This window comes from Poecilia reticulata, linkage group LG22 (genome assembly GCF_000633615.1).
Source record: "Poecilia reticulata strain Guanapo linkage group LG22, Guppy_female_1.0+MT, whole genome shotgun sequence".
Classification (NCBI taxonomy): domain Eukaryota; kingdom Metazoa; phylum Chordata; class Actinopteri; order Cyprinodontiformes; family Poeciliidae; genus Poecilia; species Poecilia reticulata.
In genome coordinates, this window is record NC_024352.1 from 12,624,202 (window position 1) to 12,644,415 (window position 20,214).

General features: G+C 37.8%; 1 protein-coding gene across 11 annotated transcripts in view; it reads right to left on the reverse strand.

Moving 5' to 3' along the window:
• The window catches only part of dlgap2a (discs, large (Drosophila) homolog-associated protein 2a), a 184,945-nt gene that overhangs the window by 61,711 nt on the left and 103,020 nt on the right, over window positions 1–20,214 (reverse strand). For 9 of the 11 annotated variants that reach the window (XM_008399523.2, XM_008399524.2, XM_008399515.2 and 6 more), the window contains 3 exons: window positions 12,328–12,542; window positions 2,730–2,798; window positions 320–479 (listed from right to left, as the gene is read on the reverse strand). In XM_008399523.2, the coding sequence (XP_008397745.1) occupies window positions 320–479; window positions 2,730–2,798; window positions 12,328–12,542 (444 nt within the window). The remainder of the gene's footprint in view (window positions 1–319; window positions 480–2,729; window positions 2,799–12,327; window positions 12,543–20,214) is intronic. The other 2 variants (XM_008399525.2, XM_008399514.2) reach the window with 1 other exon arrangement.

Consider the following 20,214-nt stretch of genomic DNA (forward strand, 5'->3'; position numbering starts at 1 on the left):
AGATAAACATCTTGTTCTACTGAGATTTGGACTTAGAGGGGATTTAGACGAGCTTTTAGTACTCACAACAAATCAATAAGCTTCTTTTCCCAAGAAGTAGATGAATATCTCAGCAACCTGTTTGAGTGTCTTAATTAGTACAGATTAACAATGTGAAACAAACTACTGATTAAAAGATATATAACTAAATTAAAATCAGAAAAAAAAACTAAAACTATGTCATGTATTTATGTAAAAAGTAGTGTTGATTCTCATCATCTTTAGATTTCAGCTGTCTTTATTTGGAAGACTTGTTTCAGATTTTATGCTGCACACTCACCTGGCTCACTTGACTGACACAGCTAGCCTGACTAAGCGTGCTGACAGCCCGCATGTAGCTCTGGTTCCGAGAACGAAACTTGGGCGAGTTGTAGTTGGTAGAGGGATCCAAGGCAAGGCTGGGGTGTATTTCCCTGGTAGCCTGCAAGTGGTAGTTCTGACTAAATAGACAAAAGAGAATAAGAAAATGTCAGTGAGTTTTTTTTTTATATATCAATTAAATACAATTTAATTGCCTTATGTAAGCACGTGTCTCTCAAGAAGGGAAGCCCTTTCCTTTGCTACAGTGATATGCTTGTTGGTGTCCTTTGTAAGACAGTTCGATTTCTGTTGTGCTGAAACATCCGATCAATGCTTGGAAATGAGGGAAATGCAAATCAGCAGCTAGTTAGCGAGCAAGCAATTTTGAAAGATCACCCCAGAGTCAGCCATGTCAATTAAATGTATTTGGCGAGAGATGCTCAGAAAGTCATTACTGGTTAGGAAATTTGCAGGAGAGAAGACGAGGAAGACACCAGCTGTATGCAAACTGATGAATATGGTGCAAAACACTTTAGGAAAGTAAAGTTTGGTATGTTTCTAAAAGCTGGTAATAATGAATAAGTTGTTCCTAGGCTTGTTTTACAGATAAACACTAATGTTTGAAAGACGGAAAATGTCAAAAAAGTTCACAACCAATTCCCAGAAAATTTGCTAATTATGTAATTAACCCCATAAGATAAAAAATTCTAACCCAAGACAAATACAGTGGACTCTTACCTATTGACTGTTCAGTATTCATGGATTCATCTATTTGGGAATATTTCCAAGAAGCAGATGAATATGACTGCAGGTTATTCACAGAAAATGTGATCATTTGCACATTTTTACACAGCACAAAACTAAAATATTTGAGTGAAAAGAGAAAAAAAAGCAGCTTATCAATCTGGAATACATAAACACAATGCTACTTGACATGCTATTGACTTGCATTTGCAAAGCAGTCAGTTCAGGAGCAGAATTTATTGTCCTCGGCGCTAACTGGTTATACTCCCAAGAGTGGAAAAAAGGAAGACTGAAGATAAAAAGAAAATTATGACTTCATTTTATTTCATTTTTTTTTACAAAAAGAAACCTGAAAATGTTGGCATGTGAATGTATTGAGCCATAGTGCATGTTTCTATTAGCTCTTAACATTTAGACACAGAAATGTTAGCTCATTGTTTGGGGAAAATACCCCAAGCTCAATCAGATTGAGATAAATGTTTAACTCTTTTTTTCAGATTCACAATCAGACTGGGCATTCAAACACATGGATACGAGTTTGACAAAATCATGCCATAGTAGCTTTGGTTGTATAGTACATGGGTAAACCTCCGCCTGGGTCTCAAGTGTTTTGCCTCCATTTACATTTCACCCAAGAATGCCCAAATCTAAATAACCAGGAAAATCCAATTGAAATGAAAAATATATTTTGCAGGAGAACCCTGACAGTTTTTTTCTGCAAAAGAAAAGCATGATGCTGCCACAATGTCACAGAATTAAGATGGCATGTTCAAGGTAATGTGCATGATTTAGTGTTAGATCACCCAAAACACTTTGAATTTAGGCCAAAATGTTCACTCCGAGTCTGATCTAATTAAAACACCTGTATGGCTTGAGACAAACTTTATACCAGACCACTTTTTCACAAAGGTAAGATATATGAAGGCCACAACCAGTGATGAACTGAGCAGTAAAATGTTAAAAGGTGTACTGTATTACACATAAACCTGGTTAAAACGGCTCTATAAATCAGTACCGGTAATTATTTTTGGACCAAAAGATGAACGAACAAGAGTCAGCACACAGCTTCATTTATTACACCTAGAAACAACTGATCAGGCCCAGAATCTGGGTGTAATGATCAACTCAGACCTGAACATTCAGAGGCACATAAAGGAAAATAAAAAGTCAGTCTTCTATCACCTCCAGAACTTCTCCAGGGTTCAATGATGTCCAAGCAGGATCCTGAGAAACATATCCATGCATTTATCCATGTTTAGTCAAATTGATTTCTGCATCAGTATCTTCTCAGGTCTGCCTTAAAAGTGAAATAGTTGCAGCTGTCCTCTCATACTCACTAAAACTAGCGAAATAGAACACTGAGAAGTGATCAGAGTGAAAATTAATTTACATTTTAGTTAATATTTTTTGATGCAATAATTTCATATTCTTATACCATTATTTCAAAAAATGATTATAAAATTATCTAAATAAATTGTTTATTCAGATCTTCTTTATTTGATATTTATCAGCTCATCTTAATTTGTGCGCTGCCAAAGCCAATTTCTCATTGGCAGTCAATATTTAGCCTATTAGCAGTAAGGTTAGTATGCATCCTGCCTTCCTGTGAGAACATGGCAGCAACAGAAGAGTAAGCCTGTATTCACCTTAAGTCTGCAGCAAAATTGGTGATGTAGTTATGCATGTCACTGTTGATTTTATCCAGGCGGTAAGAACTGTGGGTAGAGAAAAGAACAACGTTATTGGGTTCCACGAGTAGTTGTTGGATGGGATGTGAGGTTTCTCAGCAAGACTCCAACAGAAATACAGCTCTGAATGGAATTTGTAACCCATTACATGTTTGCTTGGAAGTATTCACCAAAGTGCTGCAAACATTAGGGTGATACACTATGACCAGAAGTGTGAGTGTGTCACCACCAGTATGGAAAAAAAATGGTCTGGCGGAGCTAATGATTTGATAAAAAAACAAAACAAAACAAAAAAAACACAACTGCTGTGTAATGGGAATGGTGCTATGATGTCTGTAAATGCACAAAGATGTCATCTAGCACCACATCCTACCAAAAGCATTTAATGATGAAATGCAGTCTGCACAAAAAAAAAAAAAAAGACTTCGTCATAAACCACCTCTCTCACCCTGTAGTGAGTGGATAATTCAAAAATGACCCTTCCTGGAGTCCATGTGAAAAAAATATATGAATAAAGCTTTTAACTGACGAAATCAGGCAGAAGCAGACATGTAGAGAAATTATATCTACAGCTGAGCGAAGAGAGTCTGTTTTGAGAATGTGTTGACTGCTTTTTATCAAATCATGTCGCAGCAAATTCCCTCTAATGTTTTCGATTGGTGCTAATGCACTTCCATTGTCGGCAGATATCAAGGTGAGAGATAATGGGGGAATTAGACATTCACCTGTCTGTCATTCTACAAGCAAAAATATTCAGCCAACTGTTGAACTGATTCAAAGATGCAAGTATATGCATCTTTGCATAGTGTTTCTCCCTCATTTTCTGAGGGAGAGACAAAAAGAGACAGAAAAGTATGTGAAACTTTGAAAGAAAGTCTTCTACAAAGAGTAAAAAGAAGAGAAAACATTTGACGTTTCAGAAATTATGTTGCATAATCTTTTAGTAAATAAAATACATCAAAACAGGTTCAGGAGAACAGCTTTCTTTGTATTTTTTTTCTGGTTAGTGGAGAGACAGTATAATTTTTATGTTGTTTTTGTCAGTAGGTGACTAAGTTCCCTTTTTATTATAAGTGTTAAAATTGTCTCTTTAACTTGTTTTTCCATCCATCCATCCATCCATCCATCCATCCATCCATCCATCCATCCATCCATCCATCCATCCATCCATCCATCCATCCATCCATCCATNCATCCATCCATCCATCCATCCATCCATCCATCCATCCATCCATCCATCCATCCATCCATCCATCCATCCATCCATCCATCCATCCATCCATCCATTTTCTTCCGCTTATCTGGGATCGGGTCGCAGGGGCAGCAGCTTCAGAAGGGAGTTCCAGACTTCCCTCTCCCCAGCCACTTCTTCCAGCTCCTCCGGGGGAACCCCAAGGCGTTCCCAGGCCAGCCGAGAGACATAGTCCCTCTAGGGTGTCCTGGGTCTTCCCCGAGGCGTCCTCCCGGTGGAACGTGACCGGAACACCTCACCAGGGAGGCGTCCAGGAGGCATCCTTACCAGATGCCCGAGCCACCTCAACTTGCTCCTCTCGACGTGGAGGAGCAACGGCTCTACTTTGAGTCCCTCCCAGATGACCGAGCTTCTCACCCTTTCTCTAAGGGAGAGCCCAGCCACCCTGYGGAGGAAACCCATTTCGGCCACTTGTATCCGTGATCTCGTTCTTTCGGTCATGACCCAAAGCTCATGACCATAGATGAGGGTAGGAACGTAGATCGACCGGTAAATCGAGAGCTTCGCTTTTTGACTCAGCTCTCTCTTCACCATGACGGACCGGTACAGCGCCCGCTTCCCCAATCCGTCTGTCGATCTCCCGCTCCCTTCTTCCCTCATTCGTGAACAAGATCCCCAGATACTTAAACTCCTCCACTTGAGGCAGGATGACCCCCCTGACCCGGATAGGGCACTCTACCCTTTTCTGGCTCACTTGTTTTTCCAGTGTTACAAAAATATTAGGTTTAAAATATATCTGTTGTCCTAAAAAAAAGATGTTGACAACTCAATCTGGATGCATCTTGTTAGTGCGGATTATTTCTAAAGCCTCCAGACCACCGCAAGCCAAGGTTGTACCGACAGTCCTAAGCTTGCCCTGTGCATGTTCTAAAAACACAGTGCTAATTATTATTAACCTTTTGAACTAATTTCTTTTTTTTAATTTTGATTTTGCGACTTTACATCCAGAAACTTCAATGTATTTTCAGCCTCATGTCCTGCGTCCAGCTCCCACATGCTCATCCCATCCCGGGTGTGTGCATGAGTCTCAACTTCTGATGAAACTTGAGAGCCTTGGGCATTAGGGTTTATAAATGTGTCATTCAAATACAGATAATTATGTGTTTGGAAAAGGCCGTGCAAATAAAGGCCGTGCAAATAGATAATCACTCAAATTACGCATGACACATTAGCTGTAGGCACAAATCAATAGACTGGAATTGTGCTCTGACCCTGAGAATTTTAGGAGATATGCTTGTACATAAAGCAATCCCGTCAGAATGAGTAATTACAAAGTGTTCATCGGGATTTATTGCACTGAATTTATTGCCTGTGTGTTAACACTAATTACTGATAGTCATGCCTGAAGACAGTCATTTATGTATGGCAAAAAAAAAATAAAAAATCTTTTTTTTTTGCAAAAAAATTAGGTGACTTGATTTGTTTTTTGTTAGCTTGAGCATAAGGTAAGATGGGATGGATGTCAAAACAGAAATGCTCCTCTGAGCTTTTGCGTCATTACAAATGATCAAATGAGACACATGATGTCCTGCATTCGTTATTTAGAATAGTGATTAAAGTAAACATTACTGTATGTCACTCAGTACCCCATCATTTATACAGTTTTTAAACATCTTCAGCAGGTCTGACTGGCAAAAAAAAAAAAAAAAAGGGCTGATTTGAGGTGGGTTTATCAAAGCTGCTGGGTCTTTAATTCACAGAACCAGAGCTGTTTGGGGCTGAGGATGGGTAAATGATGTTTAATTAACAAATTCACTGACATCTAATTTTACTTCAAGTGCTCAGGCTGTTCCGGCTCAGTGCACCCATGACAATGCGTTCCTTCATTGGTGGGACAAACAAAGATCCTGTCAACATTAAGAGTGACAGAGAGCTTGAAAGATGAAAGACGAGGGGAGGTGACACAACTTGACAGCCTGTTCTCACTTTAACACGATTTGCTTCAGGGAGCCGCTGCTGTCAGATTTGTGTTTGGCCCATCAGAACCGCCCCAGAGGGACATCAAATTGCTACAAGTGCAAAGGAAATCTAACCTATGTACCTTCTGTCTTCAATTCAATCTAATTCCATCCCAACATGTCCAATGAACCGTAAGAGCATAAAGGCTCCCCATGCAAGTAGTTCTGGGCGAGTATCGGAAAAGCCATTTGTGTGGATTCAAACTGGAAACAGAAATGAACAGAGGTGCCTCTGTTCATTTCTGTTTCCAGTTTGAATCCACACAAATGTTTCTTCTGTAGCAGTGGTGCCACTGCTACAGAAGAAACAGTGAAAAAACCTGAGGCAACAATTGAGACACTAATGTTACGTAATATTACGCGTTACATAACCAAAAGATATAGAATTTTTGTCAATGTTTGACATTTTATTGTCAGGAAAACCTTGTGTAATGCACAACTGTGCAAAAGTCTTGAGTCACACATCTTTTCAAAAAGTCCTCTCTTCAGCATAATATTTCTTCAAAGCATAATATTTCTTCAAAGTTTAAAATTGTTATGCCCGCATCAGATCATTTTCCAGTGGAAAGTTTTATCATTTATTTATTCAGTCACCCGAACTTCAGATGCGAACCAGTGGTGCAGCAACACCCCACAGATTACTGCATGAAATAAAGATCAGATTTAAATATGATCTTTAGGTACTGTCACTAGCATCCTGACATAAAGACAGTTTTCCTGTTTTTTTCATAAACCACAAAGGGTAACATAGTTTGACATATATAAAATAGTTTTTATGCATCTACAAAATGATTCACAAATAGCTTTTTCTTACCCTGGCATGCAACTGAAGGCTTATGCTCCCCCTGGGGCCCGTTGTCAGGATCTGAGGGATGCTGTTTATTTGCATGAATGACATTAAGTTTTTATTCTGTGCTTCCACTTCAGTACTTTACCCTGTCATACACCGGTAATCTGACTCAGGTTACCAGAGCACTGAAAAAAGTATTAACATCTTCTGGATTTTATTTTATTTTTTATATTACTGAACAGACATCATAAAGGCAGAGGAATCCAGCAGTCAGATCAGGGGTAAAGTTGTGGAGCAAAACATAGAGCAGCATTGAAAGAAAACATGTCAGAGCCTGAAAAAGACTACAAAATCCCTCCAGCACGACGAAAACTGTAAACATAGAACCAAAATTGTGATGGAAGGACTAAGATCAAATCATACTGAATTGGCCTGTGAAAGCAAAGACATAAATCTTACTGGTGCTCTGTGGCAAGACCTGAAAATTAATTACAGATATTCTTCATTGGGCAGCACAGTGGCGCAGTTGGTAGAGCTGTTGCCTTGCAGCAAGAAGGTTCTGGGTTCGATTCCCGCCCCCAGTATTTCTGCTTGGAAATGTCATCCAAGGTGACAGAAACTGAGTTATTAAAATAGAGTTCATAGTTTAGATGGGCAAATCTGGTAGAAAAATTCCTCAAAAAAGCTGTAGATGCAGTGGAAAAAGTAAAATCTTAATATCCTTTTTATTGCAATTGACAGTTTTCCACAACTATCAAGTTAAATCTAAGCCCTCAATCGAAACATATTAAAAACTGGGGTTATAATGGCAAAATGTGAAGAAACTCAATGGTCATAAACGGAAGATACTGTACTTTTACACCATCCTCACCAATTGTCCTACAAATCTGAACAGGGAGATTTAAGGAAACGGAAGGGCAGAAGGGATGTTCAAAGTTGGACTGTGGTAAAAGGGTATGGTTTCAGTAGAGGAGTTCAGCTCAGGGAACAGTGCCAGATGAGGTTGATTAGAGCAGCTCTCATTGCCCCAGTTTTAAAATGCAGGCATGTGCTGAGCACCTTGACAGTGCCCTGGAGAGCAGCTGCATGTGCTACACACACAGTAAAAATGCCAGTGTTGAATTAACACCCAAAAGTGTCTATATGTGTCCAAGTCAGCAGGTGTTAAATTCAACAATACAGAGTGTCACATTAACATTTACAACGGTGCTGGGGTTAAAATATATTAAAAGTAACACCAGTGTAGTGTTGATCACAAAACATAATGTGGTGTTAAAAAAGTAAATAATTGACCCACAAGGTGTCAATATCAATCAAATCCAGTGGAAAAAACAAAACAATACACAGAAATGGAAAGTTTAACTTTTCTTAAACCCATTTCAGTATTATAGACCAATAAAAAATGGGTGTCAATCTTTTAACACTTTCAAAAGAGTTACTTTAACACCTGCTGACTTGGACACATATAGACACTTTTGGGTGTTAATTCAACACTGGCCTTTTTTACTGTGCAGGATGTCCATTCTAGGACTGTCATTGCCATCCATTTTCTTTACACCCTTGTCCCTTAGTGGGGTCGGGAGAGTTGCTGGTGCCTATCTCCAGCTAACGTTCCGGGTGAGAGGCGGGGGTCACCCTGGACAGGTCGCCAGTCTGTCGCAGGGCAACACAGAGACACACAAGACAAACAATCATGCACACACACACTCACAACTAGGAGCAATTTGGAGAGGCCAATTAACCTGACAGTCATGTTTTTGGTCTGTGGGAGGAAACCAGAGTACCTGGAGAAAACCCACGCATGCACAGGGAGAACATGCAAACTCCATGCAGAAAGACCGGGGCAGGGAATCAAACCCRGARCCTTCTTGCTGCAAGGCAACAGCTCTACCAACTGCGTCATTGTGCAGCCTGGACTGTCATTGCATTGTGTAAAATTTTATTGAGTGTATAGGAGGTCCATGCAACTCTGTGAACTAAGAACCAAGACTAGCTGTTAAGTGTTTACAAATGTAGCATAATGAGGTTGATTAACAGTTTAAAAATCATCCAAATTTCTATTAATCATGGTTTGATTGGGGTAATTTTTAAAGGACGTTATAACACACTGAGGTGCATAGTAGATGTAAAGGTCAGATTCTCAACAAAATCAATCTTTTGTCTCTGTGATCAGAAAAAAAATATCACAACGCCACATCCTGGCATTCTTCATTCAAGTGGATTTGCCGGGGTAAAAAGGATGCTTCGGAACGACACCCTTGGGGACACTTGTGGGACTGGAAATGAAAGAACCTACAAACCCTCTCCTGTAGATTCAATAACGCGGCTGCCTCTGTCAATGGACTCAGAGGCAGGCCACACAGTCTGAGGCGTCCTGGTCAATATCTTGCGTTTTAGCAGAGCTCAGCATACTCCCGGTCTAAACCACCGAGCGAGCCGTTTATTCAGCGAGGCCTTGGAGTACAATAACTGTTATTGATATCCCTTCCCGCTGTTGCTTCCTCATAAATCATTTACTGTTTACAGCTATTCAGAATGGAAAGTGAGGGGGAGCTTTACATGATGCGAAAAAGCAGGGAGCTTCGCTGTGGCAGCACCATACATTACGGCATAATCTGGGAGAGGTGTTAAAGGGGCAAAATGACTGCATCTGCTGAGACAAATATCATTATGGTCCTCCCTGATCACAACCCATAGCATTCGATTTGCCATTATGCATCCGCGGAGGGAAATATCTGGCTTATTATGTGGGTATAAAAAGGAACCATTTGACAGTAATAGCGTGTTTTTGGGTCTTTGCGTTCTTCTCTAGCATCATGGAAAAAAAAATTATTCTTACCATGAATTGTGTTTGCGTGCAAGTGTTTTAATACACTGCAACTAGAAAGCATTCAAAATGTTTTTTTTTTTTTCATTTTGTTAAGTTACAGACTTATTCTAAAACTGGTGCAAACATTTTTTCTTAAAGAGCTACATATTATACTATTGATGTCAAAGCAAATACAGGTTTCTTTTCAAAGAAGAGCAATTTCTTTCCAGAAATACTTTTGATCAGTATTTCCTGACATACTATTTTCTCAAAGCATCCTTTATGGTTATCGCAGCCTCAAGATTTTCTCATGTTCGAGAATTTTTTTTTTGATCTTTTGAGAGTTCTTCAACTGGATTTAAGTTTGGTATCGGGTTGGCTCTCAAGAAATTTCACTACTTTGCAATCTTTGTTCTGTAAACATTGTTGTGCTGAAGACTGAGCTCCAGGGCAACTGTAAACGGTTCTCTTGTATAATAGATATATATTTGATGCCCTTCCAAGTTGCCCAGTCTCTACTTAGAAAAACACAAACACCATGATGCTGCCGCCACCATGCTTCACAGTAAAGATGGTGTTAAACATGATATGCCTGTTTTAAATATTATAAACAACTTCCCTGTTGACATTTTTGGAGATTCCTGTAATCTTCAAATCAAGACTTGGGTCTCTCCAACATGTAAATACCACTTCAAGTTAGACATTAGTCTTGAACTTTCAATGTTGGTAAAATTGAAAGATTATTTTAAACCTGTTTCTGCCAGTGATATGAGCAATTTGGTGCTAACAGCACATACAGGTGTGTGTTCCTATCCAATTCATGTTCAGTTGACTGGATTTACCACAGATAGACCCCAGGGGCAGAAGCTACAAAGACTATGTGAGGAAACTGGATGCACTGTTTTGAGCAAAGTTTATGAACACTTAAATGATGGAAGGACTTCATTTTTTTCTATATTTATGAACATCTCAGAAAATAAATGTGCACTTTGTCAATACAATATTTATTCTTAGTTTTAGCATAAGTAGGTGACATAACAAAATACAAAGGTGAAGCGGTATGAATACTTTTGAGTGGCCCTATATGTATTAGGGTTTGTATTCTGTCCATGACAGTTTCCATAACTAAAGGAGAAGAATTTTAGTTTGAATCCACACCGAGCATGGTTTTAATCTGAAAAGTGAAAAATAGACAGAATTAGAATCTGTTTTTTGTTTGTTACTGTCATTCTGAATATTATCACAGTTTTTGTCAAGGATCTAGATAAAGGGTCATCTCTGCATAATGCCTTCAAGATAAGTTATGCTGTTTGCCTGCAGGCAAGTTGTATGATTTATGGAAAAGTGGCAGTGAGCCTGCAGGGAAGTCTTCTTTACAACCCCGTAACAGCAGAACAGGCTTCATAAACACAATGCTTGAGGCATGAAAAATCATAGATGCACCAGACTTTTATCCTCATGTTTTTTAATCAATGAAACTTAAAGAAAATACTGCACCCTAATTTTGATTGATGGGGTAAAAGACTTGAATTAATTTTGTAAACATAGGACAGTCACTGTAATTTTATGGAATTCAATCCATTTCATAGAATTCAACAGAAATAAATGTGGGCTTATTTTGCAGCCATTAAACCAGGGTTGAGCTTAAAATCACTGAAAATTACAACAAAAAAGAACCAGATGAAGCTTTGTTTTAGAAAGGGCCAGTCTGTGTTGTATTTAGCTTCTAATTGTGCCCTTTCAAATTTCTTCTGTTTAATAGGACACAATAAAAACAGGTTTGACTACAAATGTACAAATCTGATATTAACAGAGGTAAATCTTAAGTTAAAATATAAGTGAAAAGTTAATTTATTTCAGTAATTCAATTTAAAAGGTGAAATTTGCATGCACAGTAGTGCAATTCAAGTCTTCCCTTTGTTTATTTTCATGATTATAGCTTACATTTAATAAAATTCAAAATCACTGTTAGCCAAACTCAAACTGACCCTCTCTTCAGAGAACCATTGGCTACCTTCAATGCTGTGCTTATTCAGTACTTCATGCAAAAAATAAGTACTTGGTGAATGTACTGTATAAATTAAAATTGTAAAGAAAACATTGGCACTTCTAGGGATAAATAAATGCCTCAAACAAGGAGAATTATAGCCGATATGAAAAATCCATGGAGGAGTTCCAGGCAGTATCAGGTTCAGATATGAGCAGCTTGACACTGATGAAATGCTGGGGCTCTGCATGAAACATGAACAGAGGGGGATGTGCATGAGAAAATAACAACACTGACAGTGAGCTGGGATGAAATGCTGCCTTGACACACACTCATTAAAAAGCAACACATAAAATAAATTCCACTGCAAGGACGGAGAACTGTCTGATACCGGTACATAAGTTCATAAAAAATTTCTGGAAGATCTCAGCTGACTTTTACTGTACAGCAAAAGCACTGAGGCTGTTGAAGATGCACCTTGTAAAATGGCTATGGCAAATCAAATCAGGTGTAAAGAAGAAAAATATCTATATGCATATTTTAACTTTTCAGCTTAAGAAAACTCAAAGAAATATATGACCATTAAATGACACTAAAGCATCTCTTTAATAAAATGTGCATTGAGAGTTTTCTTTCCCTGATGCAGCAGCACCACACACAAACAGAATATATAAGCATCATCATTCAAAAAAAAAAAAGAAAAAGAAAAAAGACTACCATACAAAATATCTGTTTTACCCTGGTTTTGCATGAGCAATACCTTTGAGAGTCCAGCAAGTCCTTGGGTCTGATGATGGCCTTGATCAGGGCATCTGGCCGCACTGACTTCTGAGGTGATGTCTTTGGGCTGGAGTCTGACTCCCCGCTCTCTTCATCCCCCATGGCTTTGACGTAGCTGCTACTCCGCATTCGACGACAAGGGATCTCATCATCCTTTCCACCACCAGGATAACCTGCCCACTCATCCTGGGGTACCTGGTGAGAAGAAACACAAGACTAACAGTGTTTTACATTTCTATCTCCTGACACACAGGATACAAATCAATGCTTTTATGTGGACTAAAATCTATAAATGGTATATTGATTAATTCATTTGAATAGCTATATGACTAAAATAATTTTGAACATAGAAAATTGATTCTACTTCTTATCTTATGTTGCATTAAGTATTATTTTGTATTACATTGAACTGGCCTGCATTTGTCTCCATTATTCTTTCCTTTTATTCTTATTATCTTACCTCTCTCTGCTGAAAACATTCATCCACACAGCATAATGCTAACATTACTATTTTACAGTGGGGATGATGTGTTGCCAGTGATGCACAACGTTACTTTGTGTCAAACATTTCTTTCTTTCTTTTTCCTTTTTTGGCCAATGCATTTCTTTAAAATGTTAGATGCCCCTGTCCTGTCGCATGTGTTCATTGGTCTTAATGAAGCTATTTGTTCACCAATGTTCTTCAACAAACCTCAGAAACCTGACAGAACAGAGGTGTTTTTGCTAATATTAAATCACATTCGAGCCAACTCTATTTGCCAATAAGGTGAGTTCTGAAGGCAATTGGTCGCACTGCATTTTATTTTGGGGATTCTGTACAAACATTTTAGAAATGTGTTAAAATGTTTACTGTGCCATTAAAATATATTGAAGATTGTGGTGGCACCACAGATTTAGGGTTTAGATTTAGCAATAGCTAAAACAATGAATAAAATGATAGCCACTTTATAGCTTAAAACATTATTTCTCAAGCAATTAGTCCCACCCGCTGAGCTGCACAGACATTTTCCTGATTAGTCAACATAACTTGAATCATCCATGCAGTTTCTCCAGCTGCTCCGTATACAAAATGTCCTCCATTTTGGCCAGAGCACAAGCAGCTGAAAACTTTGTAAATTCAATTGTTCTGCTAATTGTGATTCCTACAAAGCAAGTCAGGCGGGATACATGTCGCAATTTTCCTCCTTTCATTAAAGCAGGTAATTAAATATCCGGACACAAGCATCACTGGGAGTCCTATTTGCACTTGCCGCCTGTTTTACTACAGATGGAAGTAAATATTTCCCACAGCACACAAAATATAAAGCTGGTCTTAAACTTCAAATGTGGAACAAAAAGTAATCTTAATGTAGGCAGAAAAGCACCAAAGGAGATTAATGCACTTTGATATTCGTATTATGCAGATTTAATTGTAGGAACCAATTTCAAGAAGGGCATGTTTTACTGGAAACATAAGTGTGGTGAGAATACAAACTGAGCCATGTTCATACAGGAAAGAAACGATCTGAGTTTTTAATTCAACATGTCATTATACATACGGTAATGTTGTTACGTAATTTTAATAGGTTACTAGAAGGAGGGCAGCGGGGCATCTTAAGAATGTGAGGACAACTTTGTTGCTACAATGAACCAGTGTTATTTGTTTGTTTGCCATGTCATTACACAAATGTTTTAGTGTGAAATTTATACATAAAGTTGAGGAATGAAACAATTGTCTTTTCATAGAGTGAATGTAAACATTACTGTCAGTTTTTTTTCAAGTCATCCTATTCACAGTTTGCCTTAAATTCCACATACTTTGGTTTTGTCAAGCAGTTATAAAATATGATACTGTCAGTAACTAATACAATCTCTGGGATGAATGGAATCTTCTCTGACGCCACGTTCATTCATCGTTTAACATCCTGGCAAGCAGATTAGCCCTGAAGCAGTTTGAATCGCTCTTCTTCTAGAACTTGTGTTGCATTTTATAGCTCTGAACCGGAGCTGTATTCACTAGGCATTATAAGCTGCGCCAAGCCACTATTGATAATTGGAAGGCTGGACAAATGTGTCACTCTTAAAATTATGCTGATATATGTTTCTTTAACTGTTTCAGTGACTGTTCACAACAAAATTGGCGGCAGCAGAGTCTCTATTGGAAATGTCAGAAGGAAAAAGCGCTACATCCAAATGTCACTATGGTTTCAGACTCATCACTGCTGATGCAAATGTAGACAGAAATTGTATTATTATTTATAAGCAACTAAACAAAGTTGGCCTTTCCAATACATTATTAACAGCGAAAGAACTCAGACCATTTTTCAATTGAATATTTTTTTATATAAAAAATTTATGAATAGCTTCAACAGGAATTACGTTTATCTGGAAATTATTTATTTATATTTCAACCATAGTTATTGGGATGCTCTTTCTAGAAATAATGGGGATTACTTTTTTTTGTTGTTTTTATTCTAAAACTAAAGTAAAGAATTTAGCTGGAATACTTTTCCATTACACTGTGGGGTATGGTGTTAAAATTAAATGACACAATAATGTGTCAAGTATTAAATTGCTGCCAAGGGTAAAAGAACAATATGTAGACAGACACAAAGAATCAAATTTACTTGAATACTTTTTTATTCTAAACATGCGTCAAAATCCAAACTCAAACAGACACTAATAAGAGTCATTCATCTCTGCTTCTGAGAAAGGCACACAACCTCTACCGAATGGAGTTGATGGGTTAATTAAGTCTTGGAGGGGTTTGATATTTTTAGACATCTAATTAATGAGCGGAACGCCAGAGGACAGACACAGGCTGTGGTGAGATTTGTTTAATTTGGATTTGCTGATAAACTGTGTAGATTGTGGGGTGTCTCCATATGAATACAAAAAAAGAAACAGCAAGCAGTGCAGGAAGCTTTTGCAGACAGCTGTGAAAACACACATATATCACCCAATGACTCTAAAAGGAAATTAACAACAGAATCATTTAAAAGTTGTTTATATATATATATATATGTATATATATATATATATGTCTTTCAAGTTTAAATTGATTTCGAACTCTTTCAAAGACTTGCAAAAATAGTTCAGCTAATTTTTTTTTATCTGTTAAAAATTTCATTTAAATTTAACCAGCCGACAATGCTAGTCACTTTGGAAAATCTGTTTGAAAGCCAAGTGATGCATTTAATTAAGCTTAATTTGTAAAAAAAAAAAAAAAAAAAAAAAAAGAAGTAAAAATCCTTAATAGAAATTCAGGGATGGTTTGTGAAGATTTTGCCTTTTTGGGCCAATGTGGCAAACCAAGAACTGAATCTATATGAACATATTTGAAGAAGATATTTTTTCATGTTGTATTTTTAGAAGAGTCTCAACTACAGCAAGCTCCACACTTATTGGTAGAAAGAAAAAAAATGATTGCAGAAGAAGTACATTTATGTGGTAAGGAAAATATTTTGCTAGAATTTTTATTTGTTCATTTGTTTTTTTTTTTACCATATCATTGTAGGCATCGACACTCTATATTTTTTATCTTGCAAACAGCACAATGTTTTCTCCAATAACATTTCACCAGGTTGAGAACAGACTTGTTATTCCTCTACACTACTGTATATTCTGCTGTGCATGTTTTTCTAGAGCTCACTCCACAGAGATGGAATTGGATTTACATCGATCTGAAAGGAACATTTTAGGCATCAGTGCTGTTTCAGTAAAGCTTAATTGTTTATCATATGATTTGTTTTCCAATAAAGAAATATTTCAATTAAAGATTGGTTGGATTTTAATAGCATATTCAGTTAGATGTTATGCTAGTCACTAGCAGGTTGAGAACAGTCTTTTTATTGCACTAGCAGCTGGCGCAATAAAAAATTACTTTTCTGTAAGATTTTCTTCAAACCATAAGCACGCGTCCCAGCGAGTGTGAAGTGCATATCAATATTTGGAGCAAGAAAAAAAAAAAAGAAGTTAAATCAAGATCCTAAGGTTTTATGCTTTCCTGCACCTTTCTTTATAGACAAGAAACGGTAACTACACATTTAACAAAACTTTACCAAGTTCTTCCTAAATTAACATGAGAAAGCTTCAGCAGTGAAGTGCCTGAATAACCTTTTGTGGATATGAAACAAGATTTGTGAAGCCTGTGAGAAAATTCACAGAGAAAGTGTGACATTTTATATTTAACATTCCATTTTCAACAATAACAGAAGTCTTATTCTTTTTAATTACTTGGAAATATTTCAGTGACTGCAAGACATTTCTGGGGGGGGTGGGTAATTTTAACAAAGGCACTCTTGAGAAACTCCAACAGCAGCTCTGCAGGTGCTGGGAGCATTTTAGCAATGCTATTACATAACCCCAGTTTCTCATTCACCGCATAACTGGACAGGCTGGGGAAGTACAGTAAGTGTTGTACAGTAAGTCCAGCTTGATTATCAGATTTGTGGGCACAGGGAATATGTTTGGTGCATGTGATATGTCAGGGAAAAGGGAGAGAACTGAACATCCCCCCGTGCAGCAGTGCATTTCATTGATTAACTCTGCAACCCCATCTAGCCTCCTGCAAAAAGAATAAGTCACTCTCATTAAAGGAAAGAAATAGCGTGAGATAGACTGAGACACAGAGGGAGTGATGAAAAGGTAAAAGTACAATTCAGAAAGATGAAGAATCGGTTAGGACAGAAAGAGGATGGATAACAGAAAGATAAAGCTTCAGTCATGGGTAATCCAACTTTCTCAGAGTCTAGTCTTTCATTTTCCTCAGCAGAATGAACTGACACAAAGGATGCTGGAGGAGGTATTACTATTTTTTTACTTCTCTGCCAAACTCATAATACAGTTCAAACATTTGTTATCTCTTCTGTTAGATAAACTCACACAGATGGCATTTAGATGGCTGATCAGTAATCTTTTCTTATTTAACGTTATCGGATCTTAGCTTGAAAATGTTCAGCAATCAAGTAAATAACAACAGTTGCACAAACAATTCACATTCGTGGCTTGTAGTATTAGATTTTTACTTGACAACTCCAAATTTAGATTTATTGTGACAGACTAACACCGAACTGTTCACAAATTGAATTGGTATCACACATTTTCAAGTGGACTAAGCTCAAAATCTTGATTAGGTAATTCCAAAACATGAATATGTTGATTCAGCTTTAGTTCTGGCAGCATAGAGTGTGTTCAGGGTGATGCGTAATTTTAGTTTTCCACAACACAAAGCATTTTGCATGTAAGCCAAATTGTCCAAAATGACGGTCGGTCGGTACTTTATTTTTAAAAAGACACACCCAAATGCAGGCACAACAGAACAGAAATTGCTCCTATTACAGTTTTCACTTAAAAGGTGTACTTGATTTTCTTGGCAGCCAGACATAAAACCAGAAAAAAAACTATTTTTGATCCACAATATGACTCAGTAAGTTTGCTCACAAAAGATTGTTGCATTCAGCTGCAAAATGTCTTATTGTTAATAAATGTTAATATTACAATACCATATTTACTTTGATTTCTGCCTAGTGTCTTACTTAGTAAAACAATCTAACATAGCAGGCCTCCATTTGTGCACCTTTAAAAAAAAAAAAAAACTTTTTTAAATTGACAACCAGCCAGTAAAACCTTTCCTGTTCAGGGCTTTTCCAGAGATGGATGCAGAGTGCTAGAAAAGGCAAAGTAGAAATGGCCACATTTGCAAGCATGAATGATGGTACTTTTTCCGGAGTGCTGCTTCCAAACCTTTATGATCAAAGCACACTGCTCTGCACCTATTTTCTTCCTGTAATGCCTCTTTTAAAGTTGATGAATATTTAACAAGACTAAGCTTCATGACAGTGGTTGATTCATTTGGGTTGTGTGTAGTGGAGCAGGGGAACATTGGAAATCTGCAATAAAGTGTGTCCCAAAAATAGCATAGGGTGACACAGTTCTACATGGTCCGTAGTCAAGCATGACACATGTGAAGCTGTTTATTTGTACCTGTTCTTGGATGAAATCTTAAGAAGCAGTGGATCACGACTCACTCGAAACTCCTTTAAGAAAGTTTTAGGGAACCCCCTGTGTTCACAGTTTTGACTTTCTTTCTGTAGTTCAGTGAGCGGCCTGCATCCCTCTAAAGGTCCATCTATGGCAAGCCAACTTGGCAGTTAAATGGCTAATTAAAAATCAGCACAATGCCCCATCAGCAAAACTGTTGAAATAGTTATCCTCTCTAATGACCAGGGCAGAGAGTTGTTGTTAAAATGGTTATAAATCTGATGGTTTGTTCAAATGAAGACGCACAGCCTACATGTCTTAGAATGAAGTCCAAGACATAGTTCGTAAGAAAAAAGAAATTTGCAAGTTGGAGTGATCAACGACCTTTTAGGAAAATCCTAACTGAATATTTTATGTCTTAACTCATTAGTATTGGCAGAATTGGTAAAGTTGATTTAAACTGATTAGTTTCTTGATACATGTGTTGATTTTAAGCACACTCCATACATTTTTAATGGGGTTGAGGTCAGCCCCACAGCATTGGTCCAGAGGTTTAATGTTACGGTTTAGCTAATCCAAACCACTTTTGATGCGTTCAGGATTCTGATGCTGGAACACCCAGCAATATCCGGGTATAAACTATCTGATCCAAACTTTGAAATCACATGAAAGCAAACCGATCGCAAAACTTCCAACGTGTGAAAATGGTTTAAAAGAATGGTGTGTAAACATCTGACCTGCACTGTGGTTTTAGATTACGTAGCTCCTAGAGAGACACATTCACTGTCACAAATACATGAGCAAAGCCTCAGACTGACACCTTTTTCTGTTTGCAATCTCATACTTTCACAGCGCTTCAGAAGTTTTTCATTTATGTGTCATCAGCCAAGGACGCAAACAAGGTGACTAGCACATCATCAAGCCATCTGGTGTCCAATAAAATGAAATAACACTTCCTCACATTTCCTCACACTGCCACACAGTTAGCGCACACACTCTTTGAGTATAATTTATGTTGATACAGATCAGATATTTTAGAGTTTTTCCGAATTGACATGAGCAGCAGGACATGAATGCTTCTCAATGTGACCCCTCGATTTGTGCAGTAACTTTCCTGAATGTTGGTTCTGGGTCTGGGTTCTCCTGTCTGAGTGCTGCTGCTGTTGTAAGGATCAACAGTGGCTAAAAAGGAGCAAAAAAAAAAAACAGACATCTAATTTCCGCCACCTCCTGCATCCTAAAGTAAGTGAGCATCAGAGAGCCACAAACCTCAGCAGTGTGCTTCTCTAACTGCCTTCTGCTTCAATACATCTTATTTGAGAGGTCCCTGAGTGCCCATTGATTCTCCTCCAGGGAGGGAAAAAGTGTCTCACCCTTTGCGGATTGGACTGATAATGTTGAGCTAAATATAGCCCTGCGGCAGGGAGCAGGAGCTGAGGTTTATTTTTAGAAATGTTTATAGTGCTGCAACTTGGACACTACTTCAGCTGGATAACCAAATGGAGGGAAGGTAGAGTGGGATACAGATGCCAACACTGCAACTTTCTGTTCAAAAGTGGACTTAACTTAAATGAATTACAACAAATACGATTGGGGAAGTGCTTTCTCTGTCAATAAACCTGAAACAAAAATACACCAATCAGAACTAGACAGAGTCTTTCATTTTGGACACTTTAGTTTGTGCCAGTTGTGTTTGCACATCACACTCCACCTGTAGAACAGAGTCTCCTTTTTCTAATTCCACTCAAGCAGAAATCGACGTAGATTTTTATCTCTTTTCTTATGCTCCTGTATGGGTTTCAGCTCTGACAAAGATTATTTTGCTCATATATGAAAGGTTGTATGAGTATCTTCCTGGGATATATCTGTATGCATGTATAACAACTCATATTTTTAGTAGTCCTCT